Source organism: Sceloporus occidentalis, unplaced genomic scaffold (genome assembly GCF_023333645.1).
Source record: "Sceloporus occidentalis isolate IW3139 unplaced genomic scaffold, rSceOcc1.0.p SCAF_79, whole genome shotgun sequence".
In the NCBI taxonomy this organism is placed as follows: domain Eukaryota; kingdom Metazoa; phylum Chordata; class Lepidosauria; order Squamata; family Phrynosomatidae; genus Sceloporus; species Sceloporus occidentalis.
In genome coordinates this window covers 2,519,894-2,546,040 of record NW_028317059.1, presented here as the reverse complement: position 1 = coordinate 2,546,040, position 26,147 = coordinate 2,519,894, and the positions used below count along the sequence as shown (strand labels likewise).

Here is a 26,147-nt window from a genome sequence, read left to right as displayed (position 1 = left end):
GCACAGACCTCCATTGCAGCTCGCATGTGGCTACCCAAGGCCAGCAAGTTGGCTCTTTAGCTCTATTTAGCTGAAGAAAAATGCATTTTATTTATACAACATAATCTATAAACACCCTTGTGTTTGTATAAAAAAACAGCTGTTTATATACAAACCTTTGGAAATGTTTAGATACATCCTAGAAATGAAAACATTAGAGAAAGATTAAGATACCAAACAGGGACTGTCCTACTTAAAGGGGGACACTTGGCACCCCATTACCAGCCCTCTCTGAACAGATGCCCTATGACTCAATTGCCTCCACTATGTAAATGTCTTAAACGAGCCTAATGTAACCTTTATTCTGCTGTCCTCTATACTTAGTTTACCAAATGTTTGGGTATTCTTAGCCTGAATATTATGGTGCCTCGATGACTTGTACCAATTTAGATGTCCCCATTTGCAGAGATTATTTCCATAACTTAACATGAGCCTCTGATCCTTAAAAAAATCCTAAATGTCATTTATACAAATAAACCTAAACAGACACTCCTACATTATCAGCGTTATCACGGTTTTATTCTTATAATGGGGTTTATTCACAAAAAGTCTCTGGTATTTACTAATAATTTTACCATAATGTACATAAAAGTATTCATGGTACAGCACCTTTAACTATATACATACACTGAGATTATACAGTATATATATATATATATATATATATATATATATATACACACACATACATATACTGTACATACACACACATTCTCTCTATACATTATACACAGTCATACGCAAAACACTAAGAGGCATTTTTGATTGAACAGTTATGGTTTATTACAACAGTCAATGTAAAACCCAATATGATGTTTCAAGCCACCTACTGAGGATTAAAAAAGCATTCCACTGAGACTTAATTTGCTTTTTATATTAAAAAAAAACCTACTTCCTAAAAAGACTTGTGAGTGCTGTATTAGTTTTTTTATCTGCCATCTATTTGTTATTTTACAGATGATGCTTTTATTCGGTAGATTAAAGTTTGGTGAGCTTGTATGTCAGAGTTCCAAATTAGAACGCAGATAAAAAGCAAAGATTCCATCACACTGGATGCAGAAGGTCTCTTAGTGTTTCAACATTTCCCTTTCAAGTATTCTTACAACCTTGTTACAGTAATCAAGTACCCCAAAGTACAACTGTTTTCTATCAAATTTGAATACATTTTAAAACCGGTCCATCAGAAGTGCCCCCAAATAGTAAACGTACCCCGGGTTAAGAAACACGGATCTAAAGAATCTTCTTTCCCAGTCTGTTACACGTAACGTAAGAGACCCTTGTCAAAAAAACATAATTATTATTGCAAAATGAAAAAAATAAAAAAACTCAGAGTTTGGTTGGTTAAAATGAGAGTTGATTTAAATGTCAATCAACCATGCAAACTAGTTTTCCCTTAATCAATGGCACTCATGTTTGCTCTATAATTTATATAGTAAAATTGATAACAGGCATAAAAAATCCCCCCCAAAATATAAAATACAATGTATGCCAATGTCATAATACAATAATACATTTATTAAAGTAAATATAATAATTGTATACTAAAATACTTGGTGGAGAGCTGCAATGTAACGCCCCCTCTGCTCTGGCAGGAAACTGTTCCCATTCAAATAAATGGGGTCAGTTTTTGCCCAGATGCTGGCTGGTGGAGAGTTTCAAAAAAACTTCAATGTGCCTGATACCCTTTCTATAGAAGAATGCAAATGAAAGTAATTTGTGAGTAACTCTAACCCTCTGTAATTATTTTAATATGCAAAATGAAAAACACCTGCCTGACACAAAGGTTATAGCCATGCTGCAAAATCTTCTTTCTAAGATCCCAAATTCCTTGCCACTGATTGGCCGCTTAAGATGATCAGTGGCATGAAAGAAATCAATGAGAGTACGTTCTTGTCACTGACTGACAGGTTAAGCAGCCAATCAGTGGGAGGAAAGTGCTTCTCTTGAAATCAATGGGAAGACTTTACACATACACACTGGGGCCTATACACACCCCTGCGCGCGGTGCTGCCGTCCTTGTTTGACTCGGACAATCCCGAAAAAAAAAAGGTTTTTCACTTAGTGTGAGTGTCAGGGTATGTGTGTGTCGGTGTGAGTATCAGTAGCCATGTGTTGGTGTCGATCTGTGTGACTGTCTCTGTTAATGTCAGTGTATGCTTATGTGTTTGTGTGAGTGTCAGTGGCTGTCTTTGTTAGTGAGTTTTAGGGTTGTGAGTGGCAGACTGTGTGTGTGTGTGAGTGTAAATTTGTTAGGGTCTGTGTCTTCTTGCTTCCCCTAGTGTGAGTGTCTGGGTCTCTGTGTTAGTGTCTCTGTGTTAGTTAAATGTGCTGGTATGTTTGTGTGTTGTGAGTGTCAATGTCTGGGTGGATGTGAGAGTGCCAGTCTGTGTGTTAGTGGAAGTGTCTGTGTTAGTAAGAGTGTCTCATCTGTCTCACCTCCAGTTTTTATTCTACTTTGTTTCTCTCTCTTCTCTTCTTTTGACTCATCCCACCCCTTTCTCTTCTTTCCTTTACTTATCTCCCTCTTTTCTCTTTTGTTTCTCATTTTCTTTCTTTTTTCCCTTTCTCTTTCATAAAAGAAAATATGTTTCTCTAAATTAAAAAAAAACGCACCCTTGTCACACCCCTGACTATGATCCAAGAGCACCCCTTCAAAAATTGATCACAAAATAACTCAGTAAAAGGCATTAACCCTTGACTGGAGGTGGGTACATCGCATGCAGGGAGATGCATTCAGCCCGATGCATCACATGCGGAGCATTTAGCTGGGGGTGATGAAAGGGGCAAATGTATTTGGGAGAGTCCCCAGAATCCCCCCTCCCCATGCATTAGGGTGCATAAGGTATCTGGAGTGTCCCTTTAAGTAAGTACCCTGTTGAAGTTTTAAGCTAATAGTTCTGCAGCTGATGTTTTCTGCCAACTGTCTCATCACATAAATTATACAAGCATTATATCTAGTCGTATTTAGTAAACAAGAACGAAATACACAAATCGCTCGTTTATCATTTATATTTAAATGACCCTTATCAAGGTCTTTTTTCATAAATCTACGTTCATGCATATTAGGTGTTACTTAGCTAAATAGTATACAACTCAAGGGTATTGTATATATAGCCGAATTTCAGTCTATGTCCATGTTGCGTACATGGTCCTAGGGGTATTGAGTCTGCCAGTCTGCTCCTGGCTTAAGTCAGGTTTCCATTAACCCACGGTTGACCTCTCAGTTTATATCACGAGGGGTGGGGGGGGCCTCTGCATTCTCAGTATGCGATAGTGATCTGCTGAACCTGATTAGCAGTTTATGGACCAGGACAGCAGATTGTACAGCGCTTTCATCTCTCCGCTGCTACAATTGTCAAGAGGGAAAAAGCTGAAATGATGGTGGGGAGGGCGTCAGAGAAAGAAAAAGGTGGGGGTGGAGAGAGTGGAGTACGTGGAAGAAAGTTCTGCAGAAGCAGAGATAAAGCCAAGAAGCGGTGTTTCGAAATTAACCTACTTCTGAGCTGAAAAGGAAATCAAGGACCTTGTTATGAAATGAGGTCCTCTTTAAGATGAGGCAGATACTGCACAAAAAGAAGGCACAAAAGGCGATTTCAAGCACAACAGTCCGAGCCAAAGGATTATCAGCTCTGGGTAATTCTCTGGACATGGGATCTGTGATTGGAGTGGGAGCTGGGGAGAGATGTCTCTGATTCTCGGTGACGCCAGAGACGTACGCGCAAGTCTATACCTCCTGCGCTGGGACCTCGGTGGCTACATCCAGCTGCACAACATCTGGCTTTGGCCAGACTCCCAATGATCTTGCATCTCTGGATAATATCTCTTTATCCGCCATGAAACACGCCGAACAGTAACGGGTCCAACCTGGGCTTTGTATAAATCCTCAACTCACAAGAGAGATACTGAAGCACTGAATTAGACAGCAGATAAGAACCAATTGGCCCTTCTACTCTCTTTCCTATCTAAAAAGAACAGGCTTTCTTGTTTGATCTCCATTCTTACATGTTTGCCCGTACCATCCCTGCTAAAAGACTGGCACATGCATCCTCTGACTTGTATCAACGTACAGTATACTGATTAAAAAATCACTTTAGGTGCATACCAAGGGAGTAGCTTAATGTTCTGTCCATGGGATCTTTATTATTATTCCTCCCCATCTAATGCCCCTCCTGGGCAGCAAACTTGGCAGGAGTACTATGTATCCCAGCCTAAACACAGAATATATAGTTAACGTTTTAACCTTTTATTGGACCAACACTCAAAAAAGATATAAAGTTACATATGATTTCAGGACCTCAGTCGTCTCTTCTTTATCTGAAGAGGAAACCTCCAACTTCCCGAATGTTTTCTTCTATAATGAGACCTAAATTTCTTTCTCCCAGAATGTTTGCCGAGTATGAGTGCATCAAAGAGCTCCACAACAGTAAAAGTGACAATAATGTGTGCAGAAACATCTGAAAATGTTCATAAATTATGTTGCGTAAATAAAATAGATCAATCGTCTGCTAAATGCAGTTACATAAATATCCATAGGCAGATCGCAAAGTCTCAGAATTCTTTGTAAAGCCCCAAACCTAGTCATTCCTTCAACCACACTCACTAAAACAAGTGCGACTTGGGACATTTAATATGTTGGGGTGGACGTCACTACCAGTGATGCCTCAGATTTTCTAACTAGATGATAATAAGTAAAATAAGAAGAACGTGGTCGTGGTGTCTAGGTGTATCTACCCATCAATCTATGGTCTGCCCAGTGATGGTGAAGAAGATAGCTTCATGACCATCACTGGAGAGCAGCACTTTTTCAAAATGTATATTAAATTGGATTTCAAGACCTTGAAATGAATAATGGGTCATTTAAATTAGAATTTTGCATATCCCCTTTTTTATTTTGTGCAGAAGCTAATTAAACCGCTGTTTCATTGATCGAGCCAGCAACCATGTACTGACCGTATGATATGGAAAATGCATTCAGTGAGAGGGATAGGCTGTCAAGATAAGAAAGATAAAAGAAGATAGGAGCCTTAGTGAAAAGAAAGGGATGAAACTAATCTCGTAACAATTATCTGCTTCGCATCCCAACACCTCTGTAATCCTTATGATTATATGACGCTTGTATAAGCAGCTAGTGGCCCAGTAGCCGTAAATGGCTAACTTTCACAAAAACTGTGGGCCGTATTGGGAAACTATTACACTGAAAAGCTTTCAGACTGCATCTATCCGTAAGTAGTCTAATGTCACGTCCGTAAGACCGGTCAACTCCAGCAAGAGTCTTGGGGCACCAAATAAAGGCAGGAGAGAAAAAGTGTTTCTTATCTGTGATACGAAAGGGTGGCTTTATATAACATCTAGAGGCAGGGCTAGCAGCCATTCCCCCTCCTATTACCCGCCCTATTAGCGCAGTCAGGGGCTAGCCCCACCCCCATGTGCATCTAGCCCCACCTTTACATCCCAGGTATGTATATAAGGCCTGCCCCGTCTTCTGTTTTGTTCTCGTGGCAGACGAGCTTTGGCTAAATACAGTGCTCAAGCTTCATGATCATTTAATGCACACATTTGCAGGTTTGCACTGCTAATTCCTTCTTAGTTGTTGTTTTCCTTTATGTAGCCAAATTAATATAATTGACTCAAAACCTAGCACTGGAATGGCCGCCCTTATATTTTATATAATATGCTTTCCATTTCAGTTGATCATTGTGATACTTGGTGCTGGATGATTTATCAGATTATAGAGTTATTTGTTCACAGTGAACTATTACATCACTATTACATCACAAATACTTAAATGCAATGCAAGGGTGAAAATGTGATATGCGGACGGATATGGGATATGGGCAAAAAGTGTGGTGTAAAGCCCCTGAAAGTGTATAGCTCAAACAGGGGTACGCGTTCAGGTTAATTATAAAGATTTAATAGAACACCGAGATAGATGGGGACAGCACGGGGACAAAAGATACAGACTCCCAGGGGGAGAAGGATTGCTGCAGTCAGTAGACATAGTTACAGTCAGAGAGAGCATTGCGAGAAGAGTAATGTTAAGAGTCGGAATAGGTTTAGTTAGGAGAGGAGAAATGTTATATAATCGGGAGGTAGAAAAATGGTCAGACATGATGGTCTGAAAAAGTGACCGCAACCCAAAGAGATAGGAAGGAGAGATGCAGAGAAAGAAGACAAAGGGAAATACTCGGCGCAGCTTCAGACAACAAATGGAACGGCTTGCAGAGCAGAGAGGTACGACGTTAAAGAGAAAGGGCTTACTGCCAGGAGTCACAAAATCTTAACAACCGACATATCTGTCATCTCCTATGTAATATATATATACAAACACACATACAGTACAGCATTAAGAGCAGCGTAGGCCATGGGCTTCCATACGCAGGGCAGGGTTATGCACACAGCTCTCTCGCTATTCTCGGCGACTCTTGTTTTTGTCGGGGACGCGCAGCACAGGTGGCGGGAATAATAAGAGGGAGCTGAGCGGCTGACACACAGCTAAGCAGATCTTTGCACTCAATTAAAATGGAGGCATCGGCTGGCACTTTATAGCCTAATGCCGCTCATCCACAAGGCGTCTGGAAAGATAACATATCACCTTGTAAAACAGGCTGTCATCATTAGGAGAACACACACGGCTCTTAAGGAAATCTCCATCAAACAGAGGCCTTTGCTGTGTCTCTGCACTGTGCCTGCTGCATGGGGGGTGGTAGAGGCTCTAATGATGTCATAAGATTAAGTACAGCACAATCCCAGCAAATTATGCACATTAAAGAAGCACAAGGTAATAAATACAAATAATGGCATCTTCTGCCTATAAATCACAAAGTGTCCAATTACAGCAAGTGCTAAGGCAAACATGTCTGTCTGAGTCCACAAATTGTCATTCTGCTAGAAAATCCAATTAACGGTCAAAGTTTGCTGTGCATTAAAAACCAGCGTCACGGCGCACTCTGAAGCGGTGCCCATCATGCAGGCAATGTCACACCCCAACAGTATGCCACGTCTCGAAATATTCAAGCATAGATCAGATAAGCGTAACGTGATCTCTTTCAATTTCAATTGTGTCCCTTTTGCAAATTCATGGGGGGATTCTGTAGAATATTTGCCCCTCTGCCCACCCCCTAGCCATTTTCCATCTCGCATCTCCGTGCACGTGATATACTGCCAGTCAGCTCCAGCTCGGCCAACGCCATGGCCAAGTCTGCTCAGGCACCCGTGCACATGCGTGGAAAGCGCTCCAAAATGATTTCAAGACTTGTTGGACCACTGAAGATAACAGTAGCTGCGGAGTTCTTTAATAGGCATCCTTCTTTAGTGGGGGGCAAACGTTTCCCTTTTGAGTTGCACAGCTGACATGTAACGTGACGATCGAGTAACTCGCAGCATCTGTATGAATTGGATCTATGAACTCCTATAGTCATCCAGACTAAGCCATCGGTACAACCATAACCACCGTACAGCCCAAGGAAACGCCAATCTTCAAAGGTCCATGAATTTACATCCTATAACCAGAATATACCATGGCTTACACAGTGTAGCTATCATGAGTGAAAGCCACAGTAGTCTCACCAACCTGGAGTATATGCCTTGATAACAGTACCCTCGCCATGTTGGAGCGAGGGTGTGTGTATGTGTAGTGGCACAGCCAATATGGAGGAGGGCGCATGGCTGTCAAACACTCGCACTGCCAGCATGGTTCTACCCAGTGAAGTGCCCTCTTAATATGCATGGCAGGATGCTGTGTTGTTCCGCTGTACAGACTATTATAATTCAGCAGACTAAGGAGATAAAAGGCAAATTAAATTGTAGCAGTGGAGACCTCCCCCACCTGTGTCCCCTCCTGCATCCAAGCGATAAAAGAAGCCGCTTTCTGTTTAATAGCCCACTAAAGCGTATGGCGACCCGGCTCGCGTGCCAGCCTCCTGCTTTATCTCTCCCGGACGTGGAGCCGGCTGTCCATGTATGTTGAGCAGCATCCACTTAATCCCATACTAAAAAGATCTTGCTGGATAATAAAAGGCAAATCTTCATTATATCTGGTCCAAGGGCTCGTATTCTCTGCCTCTATTACCGACGCAGAAACCCCCAGGATTGTTGTATGTATCATGTATGTGCATCGTACACGTGAGTAAAATACACAGAATAAATATGGGAGGCGTGAAATTCTCAGTGGAGTGGAGAAAATACTTTTTTTCTTTCGGGAAAATGAAATGGAAATCCATTTTATTATTTGAGTTATAATTGTTGATCGTAAAATATTTCATTACATTATTATACTTTTCAACATAAAAATTGTCAAAATTTTTTGTTTTATTTCCAACCCTTTATATCCCTAACTATAATCTATTTAAATGAGATTATTAAGAGAATATTCCTGTGCAGAAGTAATAAAGCGTTGCACAGTATCTTGTGTGTTACACACTCATTGAGATGGAGTGCAAGTCAAAACCAACACAACCATCCAAACCCATAGCCTGATGATCCGCTGATTTTTTCCCAGCCGCCTCAATTTTAAAAGGCGAGTAACACTCAATGAGTCCACGCTGCACCCAGAAGATTCTTTTATCTTCTTCTTATTATTTTTTTTTACTATCTTGGTCGATAATTGCAATTTCCACATCATACCCATTATCTCAACGTGAACGTAGGTTTCCTTCCTTAAAAAGCCTCCATCGGCCGTTAGCCTCCTCCTTCCCTACAGAGTTTTTGTATGCGAGATACTCTGCAGGCAGCCCAAACCTAACACTCTTGAGGTCGGTGACACGCCAGCCTGTTTAGGAGGCTAAAGCGCTGTCGGTTCATATGTGAGCTCGGGGTCCAACATTGGATCTGCCATTAGGGAAGAAGGCATCGGAAGGAGATAAATGGATGTCCAGATGCCTCGGCATACAGCAATTTATAAATCAGCTAGATTATTATTGATTATTTTATATAGCGCCGTCATATTCCATAGCACTGTACAATGGGAATGGAGGGGCAAAATGGGCATGATGCCCCCATAAAATACCCGGGCTATTCGATGTGGATAGTTTAAACAATTCATGTATACTTGTTTTCTAAAGTGCAAATAAAAGTACAGAAAAAATTACAAAATAAATAACTTTAACCACCTCTGAGCAGAGTGGGTATTTTTGTTTTTTAACAGAAAAGGGGCTAAACTAGTATTATGGATATTACAAATATAATAGGTGAATGGTATTGATGTTTTTTGTTCCACATTCTCGAGATATGACAGATTTCAGTGACTCTTATTTTTTAAAAGGCAATTCATATCGCACCATTTATTCTCTCTGCAGCTTTTATATCGGGGAGGGGGGGGGGTCCTTGCTTTTTGTGATAAAGAAGGGTTTTCTTGATTGAATTTCTGTAAGTGACTGGGCTACACAATGAATAGTTTGTATCTTTTGGCCACCGGCAAAGATTTTATTAAAGGACCCAAAGCATAGGTGATGGGGAGGTGAGGGGGGGCTGTAGCCCAGTCCCTGCACTGTTATTATCTCTGATGTTAAAATGTGCGAACTGTCAGTGTAACTCAAACACACAATGGCAGAATGCATCTGCAATCCATAAACACACCGCGTCTCCCTCCCATCCACGCTAATGTTAGCCGCTGCCCCAGTAATGCCATTAAACCTTCAGCCAGGGCACTAGAGAAAGACAATTTGCCAGGGGAACAATGCAAGGAGAAAGCTGCCTATTTGAGAATGCTTTTTATCGCAGGGGCGCATAGCATCCCCATCTAAATAGGGATACACATCATCCCTGAATGTCAACGGCTATTCACGGATTAGATATAAATTTACCAGTTGATGAAATACATCTAAATCAAAGTCCTCAGCACCTTGGGGCCAGAGACGAGTATGAAGAGGAGAGAGCGTTGTGCCTGTATACAAGACAGACATTTAATCTTCTGCGGTCACCTGATGGGGTTCGTTAGACAATCCCATGCCATATTTGTACCCAAGTCTCCCCAATCTCGACCCTTATTCTTTCTCCCATTCCCCGAATGATGCCCCCTTTAACTAATTCCAGCAAATCAAATCTCCACAAGACACATAGTATTCTGAAAATCCTCTGTTTCCCCCAAAGACGGATACATTCCAGGAGAAAGGCATCTTGGCTCATAACATTTTACTTAAGGCTCGCCCCGCTCTCCCAGCTAGCTCCCCCGTTGCCCTGCTTTTGTGGGCAGTGAGGCTCATGGGACGGTTGGGGAGATCAAAGTCCATGGAGCTGTTAGATCTGCATGTATCTCCCACATGGTCACCTCTCAATACTGAGCCCTGCGAGATGACCATTCTGGTAAGTCAGATAGAGGACCATACCACTGGCCCCACCTACCTCTGGTGCTAGCACCACCCCTTTCCACCTCTTGCCACACCTCCCAACACAGGTGTCTCGATTTGGACACCTGCAATGTTGAGTGGCATCTACTCCATCAAAATCTTTTCTCTTCACTCACATTTGCCTTTTCCATTTGCTTTTACCCCAAATGTTCCTCTTTGCACTACTACAAAAAAGCCTAATTCCACCTTCTTTTAAATGCACTGATTTTCTCCCATTTTCTGACACTTCCCTTTGCTTTCTAACAGCTTACCAAACAAATGTTCCTCTTGCCAGCATCCTCTTCTCAAATCCTTGTGTTGGCAAACCCACAAACTATGTGTTCCCAAAAAATGTTCCCCCATTTTCCCCAAACAGTTTGCTTTTTTTTTCATCTTACATTTCCCAAATCCAGCTCCCGTAAAACATCAATAATATCACAAAATATTCGCTTGGCACTTTTAGAAATTGAGAAGATTCGGATGTTTGTTTGTTTGTTCAGATGTAGACCATTACACGGATCTGACCTTCTATATTCAAACAACGACCTTCCCTACCGTTTCAAATACACTCTATAGCTTCTCCTCTATTCTAAACAGTTTTAGTTTAGTCTTAGTTTTATCAATTAAGAACCTTAAAGAAACATAAAGCTTTTTACACACATAAACACAGAGCTTTTAAAAAAAAAACAAATACATAAAACATACAAGAATTTTTTTTAAGAAAAAACAAATATCAAATAAATGCCGTGTTCCAAAACTTTAAACTCAAAACTACTTATTTTGCATGTAAATGATAGATACATTTTATAAAAAAAAATACAGAAGCTTGCTCATACTTTCTGGAACAATTTGGAAAATAACAATAATTTGTAAGAAAGAACAAAAAGTATCTCAAGGGGAAAGCTTAAAATATGGCCAATATATCGCTACAGTAAAGAAAAACATGGACCCAAAGACAAAGGTTCGGCTCTAAAGTCACGTTTCTTCACTTGGGGTGATGCTCTAGTGCATTTTATGTATTTTCAGATTAGTCGTTCCAAGACGTAACCCCCCCTTTGAATATTTTGTAATATTATTGATGTTTTATGGGACCTGAATTTGTGAAATGTTAGATGAAAAAGCAAACTGTTTGGGGAAAATGGAGAACCTTTTTTGGGGGAACACGTAGTTTGTGGGTTTGACAGCCTAGCCTAGGAATGAACTGCAGTCGGAGCTACAGGTCACCTATTGCTGCTAAATTCAGCTTCCAGGTACCAACTCCACAGCGGAGTCTGGCACCTACCTCTGGCGCTCGCCCCATCCAGCTCCCTTATGGCTACTTAGTCTCGTACAAGGTGTCGAACAGCTTGAGCTATGCAATGCTGTCACCGTGCAGTCACTAACAGATCAGCCCCTGCTCTCTAGAGCGTACACCGTCAGATTAAAGGCGTAGACGCAGTGCACACAAAAATATGCATTTAATATGGATTGCTCCTGGAGGATCAGACTCATGGAGGACCTGCGAAGGATTGCACATTCTCCGAGCCGGGTTTGGGAAGTTTTTGTTTTGATAAAAGCATATACTTAAAACTGGAAATGCATGGGTCAAATGAAAAGCTACATGCAAAGTTCCATGGACGTTACCGGAAGGTTTTCTACTAAGTGCTCAAGCTCTACAACAAATGTTCATTGTGACAGCATGCTGAGCCCATACAGAGGCATGTATTAGAGGGAATGCTATTCAATCTGCTACAAACCTAGCCTCGTGATGCATATTTAGAATTGTTAATAGGAATATAGTTACAGTAGACCTTGTAATGATTCACTTTGCATTGTATTACACATAGATGCCCCCCATAACCAATGCAGCATTTGCAAAGCTACTAGAAATCACAACATTGATCTATGCATTGTGCTAGACCCCTGTTTTGTGACCTACCCCATTATGCAGATTAATATAGTGGAGAATAGTCGATTTGCATATAATGTTTCACAGTGATGTCACAGACGGCTGAGCTGACAAATAAATAACTTTATCTTTATATACAGGTATACATTGCATAGTGGGGTTTATTCACTAAAGAAGATGTTTGTGTGGTGGATAAGTGGAATGGCCTTTCCAGAAGAAGAGGTTAAGGATTAATGGATACATAAGACCAAGGCCCAAAGAAGGTTTAGGGTTTTGCAACTGGAAGCAAAATGGCCAAACTAAATGCATTGGATAGTTCTTATGCTCTGACGAGCTGAGCTAACCCTGTACAATGCATAGTTAAATAAGTGAGACTTAACAGTTTGAACTATGCATCCTGTATGGACTGCAGCAACTCTTCACCAAACTCCTCTGCAGGTTCACACTTTAGTGAATAAACCCTGAAGTGAACGCTATTACTGTTTGGGTTACTTTCCCTTTGAAACAGTCACTGGCGGTATATAAATTCAGTATAAAAGAGAGAAGTGTTATAGGTCTCGGAAAGCGAACGCATATGGCTTAATGCAATGACAAGCAGTAATAAGTGCTCCTTGAAGCCACCACCAGTGCAATCAGCCTTTGCTTCACACACCCTTTATGACAAACCGTAGAATGTGGGAGTTATTCACAAATCAATAGGCTTCACTTAGGGCCAAATTCACTAAATTGCACGCTAGAAGAACGTCACCATTCACTAGACAAATCTGCTGAACGGCAACACTATAGGGAACTCACTGAAACCAAGCAGGGAGTCGAGTGTCGTAACAGCTGCGTTTCAAGAGGTCTCCACGTTGCCTACGCGCTATGCAGAGCCAACTGGGGCAATCCTGCAGGAGACACGTACTGGGCTTTGCCCGTGATTGTCTATACCAATATCAAGCAGATTAAGTGCCGAACTCCCCAGCAAACCCCCACTTTAGTGAATAGACCCCTTAGTCTATTATCATAAGGAGATTGGTTAGATGCCTTCTAAAGAGACCATATAGTCCACCTTGTTTCTAGAGCCATCTCTTATTATTTAATTGTGTTCTTCTTTGATGATAGAGATGCTCAACTAGACAAGGGTCAGACAGCCAACCTTATCTAAGAAAAGCCTATAAGATTCTCGCATAGCAGATGAATTTCATGTGATCTTGGGACCATCGGGCATTTCAAAGACATCAGCCCTGGCGACGGCATGAGAAATGCTCTATGGTAATGGTTCAGGATAAATCAACATCTCCTTACAGCATAAAGTACAAATCATTCATCATTCCCGCTATCGGCTCTGCGATCCTAACGCTCCAGTCTTCATTTCTAATTGTTTGTTGTAAAGATTGTATTTTCCAATGAACATTGTTATTGCTTTACAGAAACCAAATAAAGATTTGCTTTTTTGAATCATGGAGCCTTAGATTTTGTGATAAGGTTGGAGCTCCAGCAGCTGTCCGTCTCGATCTCCAGACCGTGACCTCCGTGCTGTTAAAGCCGTTGTTGCCACCGGGACGGCCGTTTAATGCGTTCGCTGCAGAGTTGGGATTCAAGCTGTTTTCTTACGCGGAATGGTTGGAGTTCATCTGGTTACAACGTTACCCGCGTTTCAGAACCCTACCACCCGATACATTTTCAGCCATGACACCCGTCTTCCAGACCCAGACACCATAAAAAAAAAAAACGGTGTCAATGCCCGCGCTGGAGATAAAAAAAGTTTTTAACTATGTTGCTCTATGACATCATCACACACGCTCATGCATCATATACATAGACCATCCAAGTCTTATCCAGCTGAAAAGACACAATGTATAAATACAGGATTCGACGGCCATTAGGACCATCTAGTGAACCCATTACACCTGTTGTAAAGACTCAGACCTTTATCAGTCCTTAACTGTGTCTTAAGTCTAAATTCCCTCAATGTATTAACCTCTGCCATCTCTGATAGGAGGCTGTTCCGTACATTACATCTAAAACGTCCGCGTAGATTGTATAGGTGGAAGGTTCTTAACTATTTGGCACGCACATTCTAACCCGACTGCGCGCATGTATCCTAAGCATGTACATGCATCACAACGCTGCGCACTGGGCTGTGAGCTGGGCTCTGCACACAGACTTCCATTATCGCAGTCTGCAGGATGCAGGAGTGTTTCAGTCCTCCAGAGAGCGGCTCCAGATAATTATCTTAATTGACTTTAATATTTCCCTTTGTAGTGTTATGTTTTTTGTAATTAGCCACGATTTCTGCGCAGACATCCCCAAGCATCCTCCGCTCCGTACCGAGAGGAACGCCATTCTGTGTTAAGGTCCGAGTGCTCTCTGTGGTCTTGGTATCTGATGTGTGATGTGAGAGCTCGGCGCCGCTCTACTCCGAGACAGCCGGATTGTTATCTGCTCCTGGAACACCTGTCACCCCTTGCTGAGTAGGGACAGCAGCTGAGTGGGGGCTTCTAAAAATTGCACTAAATTTGGGTGTTACACAACCCTTTCACTGCTCACAAGGCTGTCGATACATACAGCAACCGGACATGTAGACACATGTACACTCGGCTCTGCGTGTGCAACAACAACAACTGCCCTGCGAAAGCGAAGGAGGCTAGGCGCCGATAAGTTATATCGCACCCAGACCGCATCGCTCATACAATTGGGGCCATATCTAATACTTTGATGGGCAATTCATTTGTTAGTGTATGTGTGTTAGGGTAAGTGTGTGTGTTAGTGTGTGTGTTAGGGTTAGTGTGTGTGTTAGCATGTGTGTTAGGGTTAGTGTGTGTGTTAGGGTAAGTGTGTGTGTTAGTGTGTGTGTTAGGGTTAGTGTGTGTGTTAGCGTGTGTGTTAGGGTTAGTGTGTGTTAGGGTAAGTGTGTGTGTTAGCGTGTGTTATAGGTTTAGTGTGTGTGTTAGGATTAGTGTGTGTGTTAGCGTGTGTGGGGGGGTGTAGGGGGTGGAATGAATGTGGCGATCGATCATATAGGTGAACGGCATAAAGAGATACACTATGAGACTGACAGGTTGGGGAAGGATGACCAGATAACCCACTAACCACGGAATCATCCACTACAGGGCTGAATGAAAAGAGCTGCTGCCCTGCATGATGCATTTGTAATAAGTGGAAGGAGTTAAAGTGGACATCTGGTCACCCTAGAGCAGATAAGTCATCTTGGAAAGTATACAAAGCAAGAAGCGAAAGAATGAAAGAACAGACGAGACCATAAGGGGTAGATATCAGGCGTAAGATACCAATAACCGCTTATCTGCAAATACAACAGGTGCAACGGAAGACATATATACTCAGAAAGAAGATGGCATATAGGAACCATCTAGTCTTTATTTTATAAGATGTAAAGATTCAGCCCTTAATCGGTCATTAGTCTTATTTCAGATACAGTATAGCTTATCCCATGCATGTTTAAATGTCCCCACTGTATTAGCCTCTACCACTTCTGCTGGGAAGCTTTTCCACTCATCAACTACCCTCTACCTAACCAAGAAGCAGCTTTACAAGAGGTATAGATAAATAGAGGCTGGAGGGCAGAGTAAGCATTAACATGATTAGGACTGACAAAAAAGGGGGTGAAAGCAAACCTTGGTAAATAACAGCAGGGGGTATAAACCGATGGGTGAAGGGCTAGATGAAAGGGTTAAGATTTATTTGCACTAATAGGGATTGATAGAGGATACTTAAGGGTTAAAGTAATGCCCAGGGCAGTAGAACGAGCGAATAACAGGGTTAATACATTTATCAAAGAGTTATCCCCGTGTCACGAATCCCATCCCCGGTACCGGATCGTTACTGTCTGTATTATTATTATTAATTATTATTCTCGTTGTTAGCATCATCAACATCGCCAAGATTATTGGGCGCATTATTCCCCGAACCAGAATCTTTATTCCCGGTATATGATTTATTATTTATTCAGGAGCAGTAATCCCGGTACGATCCGCTATACACCATGCATTATTCCCGGTTTCACGTTAATCTCTAGCTATAATCCTAGTTATAATGCCCGGTACTCACGTGTGCTGCTGCGGGAAGCTGAAGCCATCGGTCCCTGATAAGAGGAGGCCGGTTTGTGTGAGGCACAGAAGCGGTAGAAGCGGGCACCGGGTACCGAGCACCATCATCATCCTCCTGCGGAGACCGGAGAGGAGAAGAACAGAGCCGGAGAGAGAAGCTCAGCACTGCCGGAGACCGGGGGAGGGAGGAGGGAGAAGATGGGAGCTGAGCTAGTCCTATATGGACGGACTGCCCCCTACCCAGCCCACCCTGCACAGAGACTGCCCACCTCGGCACCCAGGAACTGCCCACCCTACCCAATGAGCTGCCCACCTCATCCAAGGAGCTGCCCACCTCACCCAAGGAGCTGCCCACCTTACCCCCCTTGGAACCGCCTACCTTACCTAAGCATCTGCCCACCTTGCCCTAGGAACCGCCCATTGTACAAAGGAGCTGCCCACCCCTCAGATAGAACGCGTATTAACTGCCATCAGACTCTGCCCACCTCTCCCCCAGCACCAGCCCACTTTACCCCTAGGAACTGCCCACCTAACGCTTGGACCTCCCCACTTCTGTATATATATATATCCTACTTTGCACACAGACCGTTTCTCGCTGAGACTGCCCACTCTGATGCTAGGACCGGCCCACCCTACCCACAGCATCCCTGCCCCGAGCCTGCCTTATAAACAGACCACCTCTCCCGGGGGCATCTCCATACTGACCAGTTTATTCAGAATAACCCACACGGTCTGCTCTATAAACAGCCCACTTCTCGCAGAGCCTGCCCACTTTATCCCACAGAGCAGGGCATTTCCTCTACATCCTCCCAATGTAATAATTACTGGAATTATGATTTCATAACCATTTCATAACATGGTTTATAAGCAGCCCCCCTAAGATCAGAATCAGCCCCATTTCCTACTAGGAACCCCACCTCCTGCCCCAGCATCCAGGGCTGTGCCCATCATATAAGGAGATAGGACTAAGGAGGAGAATATTATTATTATTATTATTATTAATAATATTATTATTATATGAATAATTATATGTAAAGATATTTTTTGTTGATGTCCAACATGCAGACTGAAACCAACATCATTTAATAAATAAAACCTTATAATAATAATAATAATAATAATAATAATAGTAATAATTTAAAGGCATCTACCCTGCCAACCACACAAAAAAAATTGTCAACATTCCCAATAACATCTCAACCTGTTGCCTACCTAATGCTTAGGTACTGACCATCAAACTCCCAACCCTATACATAAAATGTATATTTAAGGGACAGTTTAGCGTCTCATGTAGCCGCACCAACAAACAATCCAGATTAAAGTACTTTGTAAGTAAAAAAAAAACGGAAGAAGGGAAACATTGCTAATCTTAGGTAGAAGCTGCAGCTGCAGAGCGTCTGCTGCCCTGATCCATAGTCTGGTGATTCTTGCCACTGATTGCCCAGAGTCGGGTAAATAAGCCACAGCTCCAAGGTCCACACGCCGCGGCGTTATGAATGCTGAATAGCAGAGTTGGCGATGAGTTTTTGAATGTTGAAAATGTAATTGCCTTTAAATTATGACTATTATTATATGACATTTTAATGAAATGATGTTTTTGGTTGGTTTCAGTCTGCATGTTGGACATCAACAAAAAAATATCTTTCCAGATTAATTTTGAGACTAAAAGCTCAATAATGAGCACATGTGGAGGGTGCCCATCGAGTACTATGTAGTCTGATCCAAAACAAATTAACAGAAAGGGAGTACATAAAACACATAAACGGAGCACAGAAGGGATACAGTCATTGAGTAACTTCACCCTGTTACTTTAGACATCATAATGTACTGTATGGGGAATTACAAGTAAACACAGAATGAAGCTTTGGAGTAATATGCAAATCAGAGCAGCCCCGGGGGCAATTGCCCCTGTGCCCCCTTCCCCTGGAGAGGCAGTCATTTGCCATACTGAGTTCATCATATAATAGCAGTGCCGCCAAATACCCCAGGAATCATACGTGGAACTGTCCCTATCTGCAGAGGAAATGGTAATAATTACACGTTAAATCTAATTTAATTTACTAACTTTAAGTAAAAAATGGTTTTATGACCAAATATGTTCCAACAAATCAGGGGTTTGGATGTATTTACATGTTACCATTCATTTGAAATATATGTATCTGATTTATTTGATTTTGGCAAATACACCTATTTGCTTTATTTGATAAAATGTTACCATTCAGGTAATTTGTAATGCAGCCTCCAATCATTATCGTTACCCAACCCAACGAAATGAGCCCCCTTGTTATGTGACGCCCTTCACTGGAAGGGGAAGCTTCGTTTTTGTGACATGAGAGTTGCGCCCATGTCCTCGGCTTAATATTTGAAGGGGGATTTCTAACTTATTTTTTCATCCCATGGCCCTCTGATACAACATGTAACATATCTGGTATCCATAGTGACATACTGGCACAGTGCAACTCCCCAAATATTAAGTGGAACAGTCTCCCAGCAGATGTGGTAGAGGCTAAAACAGTGAGGGGATTTATCCCCTTTGGGATTCGGCTTTTTCATAACCTAAGGACCAGAGGTTTTTTTGTCATTTTTACCATATGTTAGTTAAACCATGATTCCTCTTTTCCAGTTTTGACGGACCCGTACAAATGATACATGAAAAAAGACACGCGTCCATCAAGTTCAGCCTTTCCCCGATCTGTTTTATTCTTGCTGTAGATCCAAAAGAAGGCAAAAAAAACCCAGTTGTGGCTCTTTCCAATTTTGCACAAACTAGGGAAAAAAAATTCCTTCTTGACCCCAGAATGGCCGTCAGATCTCTCCTTGGATCAAGAAGCTGTTTCCCCATGATTTAAAAACGATATCCCTGAATATTATGTTTTTGCAAGTATCCATGCAATTGCTGTTTAAATGTCTGTACATCATTCTGTTCTGTGAAGTACTTCTTATAAAATCATAGAAATACATAAATCATAATGATTATTAGTGATAATAGATAAAAAAAACCATATACTAAATGTTTTGTAAAGCCCAATTTATGTTCAGTAACAGCTCCTAAATACAATACTACATAAAACACGTATATATTTTATTTATGTTCAAGAGGGCCAAATCAATCCTTTATATATTACCTTATATTACATATTTTTAATACTATTGGCTTAAGGGGTTTAGGGTTAAGGGACATTTAAAAAAAAACCAAAAAAACAATATTTATTTGTTTACTTATTTTTTGTTTGTTTGTTTTTGCAGAGTTCCCAGCTCAGTATGGCTCAAGATCCCTTTGGGTACCTATCATATATTTTTGATAGCCAGAGCATCGTAGTGACATCACTGGGCTCCCAAGAGAAATTCATCTGTCTGTGCTGATCACACAGATCAGCAAGCAGGGCTCCATAACCCCGCATAGCGATCAGCCTGCACGGGGAGCAATCAGAGATCCCTGCAAGGTCTCGAAAGACCCCGCTGAGACTCTCCTGCCTTCCTGTGAACGTCAGGTGGGTGTTAGCACTGACACCTACCAGAAGGGAATGCCTGATCGCGTGATCAGGCATTCTTTGTATAGCGCTACTCCTTGTACACCGGTATTACACACAATCGGTAGGAAGCCTGCAATGCTAGACACCCTGATCTCCTGTGTAACGACAGGAGGTGTTCCTGCTGTGCTACAAAGTCAAGATGTCCCGGTGCATCCTAAAGGGCGTCTTGGCTCAGCTTTTAAGGACTTACCGGACTTACGGGGATGCAATGGGTTAAACATGCACGGACGGGCGTAACATTATCCTGAATTTAAGACTAGACCAAGGACTGGTGAAAATGCACTGAATGGTCCTTTTCTTCCATCAAATTCTATGTTTCTATGTAATATGCTTTAAGACACCAATACACAAACATCAAGCTTCACTCTTGGTACACACAGTCTGGCAACAAAAACACTACGTAACACACAGTGTGTACCTATTTACACACAGTTATTATACCTAGTATTACAGATATAGTATACTTCACTACATAATGCAGCAATCTGGAGATTTTGGTTCTACAGTCAGGTGATACAATGTCATTATTAAGCTCTGCATAATATATTGAGCTGTCGCCGGCATTGTAAGACGTGAATACCGCCTCTCTCTGTAGATGTGGAGTAGCATTGTAATTGAGCGCACTCCATCCCTGTAAATGGAACGATCGCCATGGATGTGGAATAAGCGAGTGCGTACTGCAGGTGCATTGGGTTTGGATTTAATATACAGTCCAGGAATATAGCTGCTTAATAGAGTTTTACTGTCTCCAGCAGCACCACTGAACCTGCTACTGGGAGGTAGAAGGAGGGGATGATGTGTAGGGCCATTTCTAGAGCAGTTAGCCATGTAATCACACAGAGAGCTGCTGCCCGGAGGGAGATCGGATCATTGGGCACCTCACAGAAATAGCAGTGGGTTTATGGCATCCCAAGCTATATCCATAGTGTTTTTTGTCATGGACACAAGCGGCATTTTTGCTAGATTTCTGGATGTGTGGCTATATATATATTTTTTTTTTATTATTATTATTATTATTATTATTTTACAATCATTATTTGCATATAAACATACACAGTAACTACTGCAGTATCTGTGATAATTTGCAATCAATAATACAGAGGTTAATATAAGATGGGATATTAGATGGGATCATAGGGGTAACCCAGTCAATGGCAAAGAAAAAAATATAACTTGGGGATGGTCCAGTTTGGGAACCTATATGTATGAACTGGCGTGGCTCTGATGAGGTCTAATTCTTACTCCACCAATACTCTATTTGGCCTTCCTAATGTTTGGAGGTAATTATTAATATACTGCCCAGGGTAGAGTCAGCAGAACACTGTAGGGTGGGAGGATGGATTGCAAAATTGCCATTGATGTATTGATGATGAGTGCAACATAGATGTAAAACTCTAGAACTGCCGGTGAGTGGCCATTGCTTTCTTGAATGGCAACCAGCACACTGTGGATCCACATTGACCCGTAAAAGTGGGGTCCACTAGAAACACCTTTACATAAGGATATTATTTGATCTATGTATTTAATTCTGATGTGGCCCCCACATTGTATTGATATATGATGATACATACACACCTCAAATGTAATTACACATGTAATGTATCGGTTTGTCTTAGTCTGTCAATTCTCGTCTTGTCAGACCCCTTGAATATATGTATTGCATTAAGCGCTGCGTAAATTGTTGGCGCTATATAAATAAAAGATAATAATAATAATACCTGTAACCACAAATGAGCAGGCAGTATGAAATGTAAGACAGGACAGAGATTACGCAGCCAACACACCACTCTTTCTTTAAACGTAAGACAGCCTACACTGCCTCCGAATCTCTTCGGAGTCCATCATTGTAAGAAGAAAGGTGATGATCTAATACAGCATAACTGGAATATATGGAAGGAGATCAGGGCTGGACTGAGGACAACTAAGCAGCCATGGTACTTTAAGCGGCTGTCAGATCCTGAATGTTTTTATACACATGCAGTGTGCAGGTGTGCCTATATAGCCTGCAGGTAAATGGGGGGAGATATCGGCCGGCAACCGACTGAACATGTCTGGTGTGCCAGATGAAAACAGGTGCATGCAATGGCATGCTCATCACGAATGTCAGACGTCCTTTCGTTATGTTCAGATGATCAGCCATTTGCTACAGGGCCTGGTATGTAGACTAAGCAAACCTACTGTCAAGAGCAGTCTCATCTTGGAATGATCCCCAAAGCGGGAGTTGGCAGGAGAGTTATGGTCCAGCTTGCTGCTTTCACTATGTGTTATGAAGGGTCACTCTCTTGCAAGGAAAGACTGAGCTGGCCCTTCATCATACAGGAGGCTCATTACCTGTTTATTATTGTTTCTTATTGTTATCACATTACTGAAGCCCCTTCTAAATCCCCTCTAATATTCCTTTCTGGAATAATAACATTTCTAAGAGTGCTTCTGCCAGACATCAGGAACACACAACTGCTTCTCTTGACATGTTATTTACTTTCAATTTGCTATTAAGCTGATTTAAAATCAGAAAGTTGATTCGTTCTCTTCCAACGCTTTATATACTCTATAAATATATATAATAGATAAATATATTAAAATAATATAACTGTGCAGTGAGCCTCCCAGTGCCTCTAGTCTCTATCCCAACAGAGTGCATATACTGTAGTTACTTGGCCACGCACTGCTCTTCCCTCTATCCAATCTAAATCTAAAAATGACTTAAAGATGCCCCATCCCTAAAATACTCTAGGAGAGGAGACACTGATCATGTGATAGAGAATACTGCTGATTGGTCACTGACCAATCAGCAGCTCCTCTTACTCAGTGAAACAAATTTGATCCTAGGGAGTTTGCATGGAACAGGTAGCCTAATATGGGTCTACATGCTGGCAGCTGATCTGTTGTTAGATAAGTTGGACAGCACTCTGTGATCGATTAGCAGGGATCAGAGTTGGTGCTACACCAAACGCTTAATGATTGTCACAATTCCCCCTACAACAAACAAATCATAAATATATAACAATATATTTATATTGTACGAACTAGTACGAACACACATACCTTTATAAAAATTTTGAAATAAGGAAAATTGGCATATGGGCAACTCCGACTACCCAGATAGGAGATGAGGGTGAAGACATTGGTAGTCCACAAAAGCAGGTAGAAAAGGGCAAAAACAGTGGCATACTTTGTATTTCCTCCCTATTTGCGTTTCTGTAGTATATGTTTGGCTCCTGGCGTGCCATATGTTGTGCACAGCCATCTAAGTGGGCTTGGTGTGTATCCTGCATGTATTTACAATTACAATATGCTAAATTCACTAAAAAGGATCCAAGGCTTTTACATTATGTTAATTATTTCTTTTGGCATACATGGGAAGAGTGTTTTTTCTATTTTGCATATCATGTGATGCATGTTTATTAGACTGTACGTATATGAATAAAGCCCTATGCTGATCTGTTACACTATGTGTGTGGGTACACAGTACACTAAAACTAAAAAGATTTTCGGTTCCATGTTTGGTTCTATTTGGTTCCATGTTTGGTTGAATGTTCCATGTGATGTTGAGGGATTAAAATGATACGCTAGTTTTGACCGGCCTATTATAAGGATATATTCTGTATTGGGTTAAACATAGTAAGTAAATGCTGAAATATGGATTCTATCACATTGTGAAGTCCCAATCCGTTCTTATCCTGGTCACCATATACAACGAGGGCTTCCTGAACCAAAATACCACATAATACGCTAAGCCCTTTGGCTTCTGCTTTTTGCCTAAAACCAAAATGAGAGTGTCAGTGTTCCACTGACGTAGAAATAGTGAATGTTCAGAATGATGTTGGAAACACGAGAGCCATGAAACTTCCCCGGGAAGATGAAGAGGAGGGCCCTGCGATAACTGAAAGGAGGAAGATCGATAGCTTGGAGAAAACTGGAAAGGCTGTAAAGGGAATGAAATTGTAACACCTACCAAAAAGGCAAAGCGCTTGGGAGAAGCCCCGACTCCTGTGAAGGAGAGCGTGTTAACTTCAGAGCCCAGCTTTGTTTTCATGATATTCACTAAAATGTTTGATTTTGTTCAGTTCTATCTATTTGTATCTTTCACGTTGCTCTGTGGAGTAATAGATTTGGGGATATCATTATTTAGTTCATAATAATAACAGAAGGACAGTTGTTCGATTCATCACAAGCTTTTTGCTTAGAATATATATTAGTTAATTGTACAGTGATTCGAATGATCCGTTTATTGCCCCCTAGTAGAACTCTACAGACTACACATAATACAATAAGAAGGCCTGAAAAAAAGTGGCTGCATATGTGTGGGAACTCAGGGCATACAATACCTGGGAACTCTCTGGGTTTGGTCTGGAGACTCCTGGAGAAGCCCTGCTTCTCTGAGTCACCACCTGAAAACTCTGCCCCTTCCGTGTCCATTTCCCCCTTAAACAGGAGGACTTCCTGCCCACATCCCGCAAGGAAGGGCTCCTGGTAGCCTCAAAGTTTCCAGGTATGTCTATGGATCTATATGTATGCAATAAATAAGAAACCATGTTGACCATCTCCTAAAGACGGGGCACAAGGCATGATGCTCGGCCTGCCTTGTGCCCCGTCTCCCGTTGTGTGCCGCCATACACTACCTGCTTCCATTCTGTGCTGCACGGACAGGCTGAGAAAGAAGGTTACAATATCTGCTGTGATAGGTTGATGGTGCTCACAGGGAGCCAGTCAAAACTTTGCATGCATGCTGCCACTCTGTGTGTGCTGTCAGTGGAAAACTGCTATGCAGGGGCTTCTATCGTCAGGCCTGGGAAAAGCAAGTGGTCAGTTTGGTCAGGGAAAAGGTGTTTGACCACGTCTACTCCCCACCCATGTCCCGCCTGCTCCCCACCCATTCTCCCCTCCTCCCCACCCATTCTCCCCTCCTCCCTGCAGAGTCCAATCACACAAAATGCTGTCTGGAGTTAGCCCCACCCCTATGCATGGCTAGCCCTGCCCCTTCATGAAGCCACTCCCCCAGTGTTTTTTTTTTTAAATGATGCATGACTATATATATACACTGTATGTGTGTATATATATATATATATATATATATATATATATATATATATAATTTGTATGGGAAAATATTTGTGAATGTCTAAATTGGGATGCAATCTACAACAATCAGTCATTTCATTCTGAATTTCTTCTTTGCAGATAACATTTCACACCGCTTAATTAATCAAAATCATTCTGTTAATTAACAGAGCACATGCTTTATGCGTTTCAAAACCGTCAACAACGCTTTCGCACCGTACATTGTGTAATGACACCAGAAACATTGATTTTAAGTGATTGGAAAAGTTGCATATATTCGTCTATACATTCCAGGCACGCGTAACAACCACACAAAGCAATTTTCATAGAAGGACACGTTTCTCATATTCCTGGTTATGATACAGTCTGCACGGCCACTCACGGCTACTAACGAAAACGTTTACTTTAATAAATGGCAAGATTAAGGGCCCTGATTCCATATCACTCCCTAACTAGTAATACATTTACAAAGGTAGAATTTGATGCTAGATAAGACCCATTCAGAACATCTAGTCTGCCCATTTTTCCTGATGTAGAAAAGATAATTTTATGCATATCCCATGTAACTTTAAGTTAGCTCACCGTATCAACCTCTACCACTTCTGCTGAGAGGCTGTTCCATTTACCTACCGCCCTCTCGATAAAGTAACATTTCTTTACAGTACCTCTGACCTTTCGGTTTTAGACTATGGCCTCTGGTTCTAACATTTCTCCTCTGAAATAAACTTCCCTCCTGTATTTTGATGATTAATTTAACAAATCAATAACTTTATCTCTCTGCATCCATTCATTATTCTCTGTGTATTCACATATGCTATATAGCGTGGCGTATCGGTGTATCGGTAGCAATCATTAAGAGCGATTTACTATGGAAGAGGTTATATTTAAGTCACAGCATCTTAAAAATAGCGTTTAAGTTGTAGGGCTATCTACTGACGCATTTGCAGCTGCCTGTGCCAGAAGACCAGAAGACATTCCTTTCTTAAAGGGACATCAGCCATATCCACACGGTTACTGCGGTGTTTACCCCTAAAGCTGCTATTATGGAGACATAATTAAAATGTCTTCATTAAAAATAAATACCATTAATACAATTATGTTCAATACACGTGTAAGAGAAATGTATCATGACTATAGCTTATTGTTAGCATTATATACTGTATATATATATATATATATATATGCACTGTGTTTCCTTGGAGAATTAGAGAAGTCCCCAAAATGTTTGCTCCTAGTGACTTTAAAAAGAGATCGC

The 26,147-nt window shown here is 41.5% G+C and overlaps 1 protein-coding gene across 1 annotated transcript in view; it reads right to left on the bottom strand.

Annotated features, from left to right (window-relative positions):
- Positions 1-23,867, bottom strand: part of LOC149285413 (voltage-dependent calcium channel subunit alpha-2/delta-2-like) — a 134,401-nt gene extending 110,534 nt beyond the window's left edge. The window contains exons 1-3 of the mRNA XM_089495355.1: positions 23,787-23,867; positions 16,300-16,413; positions 13,109-13,173 (exon numbers count right to left, since the gene is read on the bottom strand). Coding sequence (XP_089351481.1) covers positions 13,109-13,173; positions 16,300-16,413; positions 23,787-23,867 — 260 coding nt within the window. The remainder of the gene's footprint in view (positions 1-13,108; positions 13,174-16,299; positions 16,414-23,786) is intronic.
- Between the last annotated feature and the right edge of the window lie 2,280 nt (positions 23,868-26,147).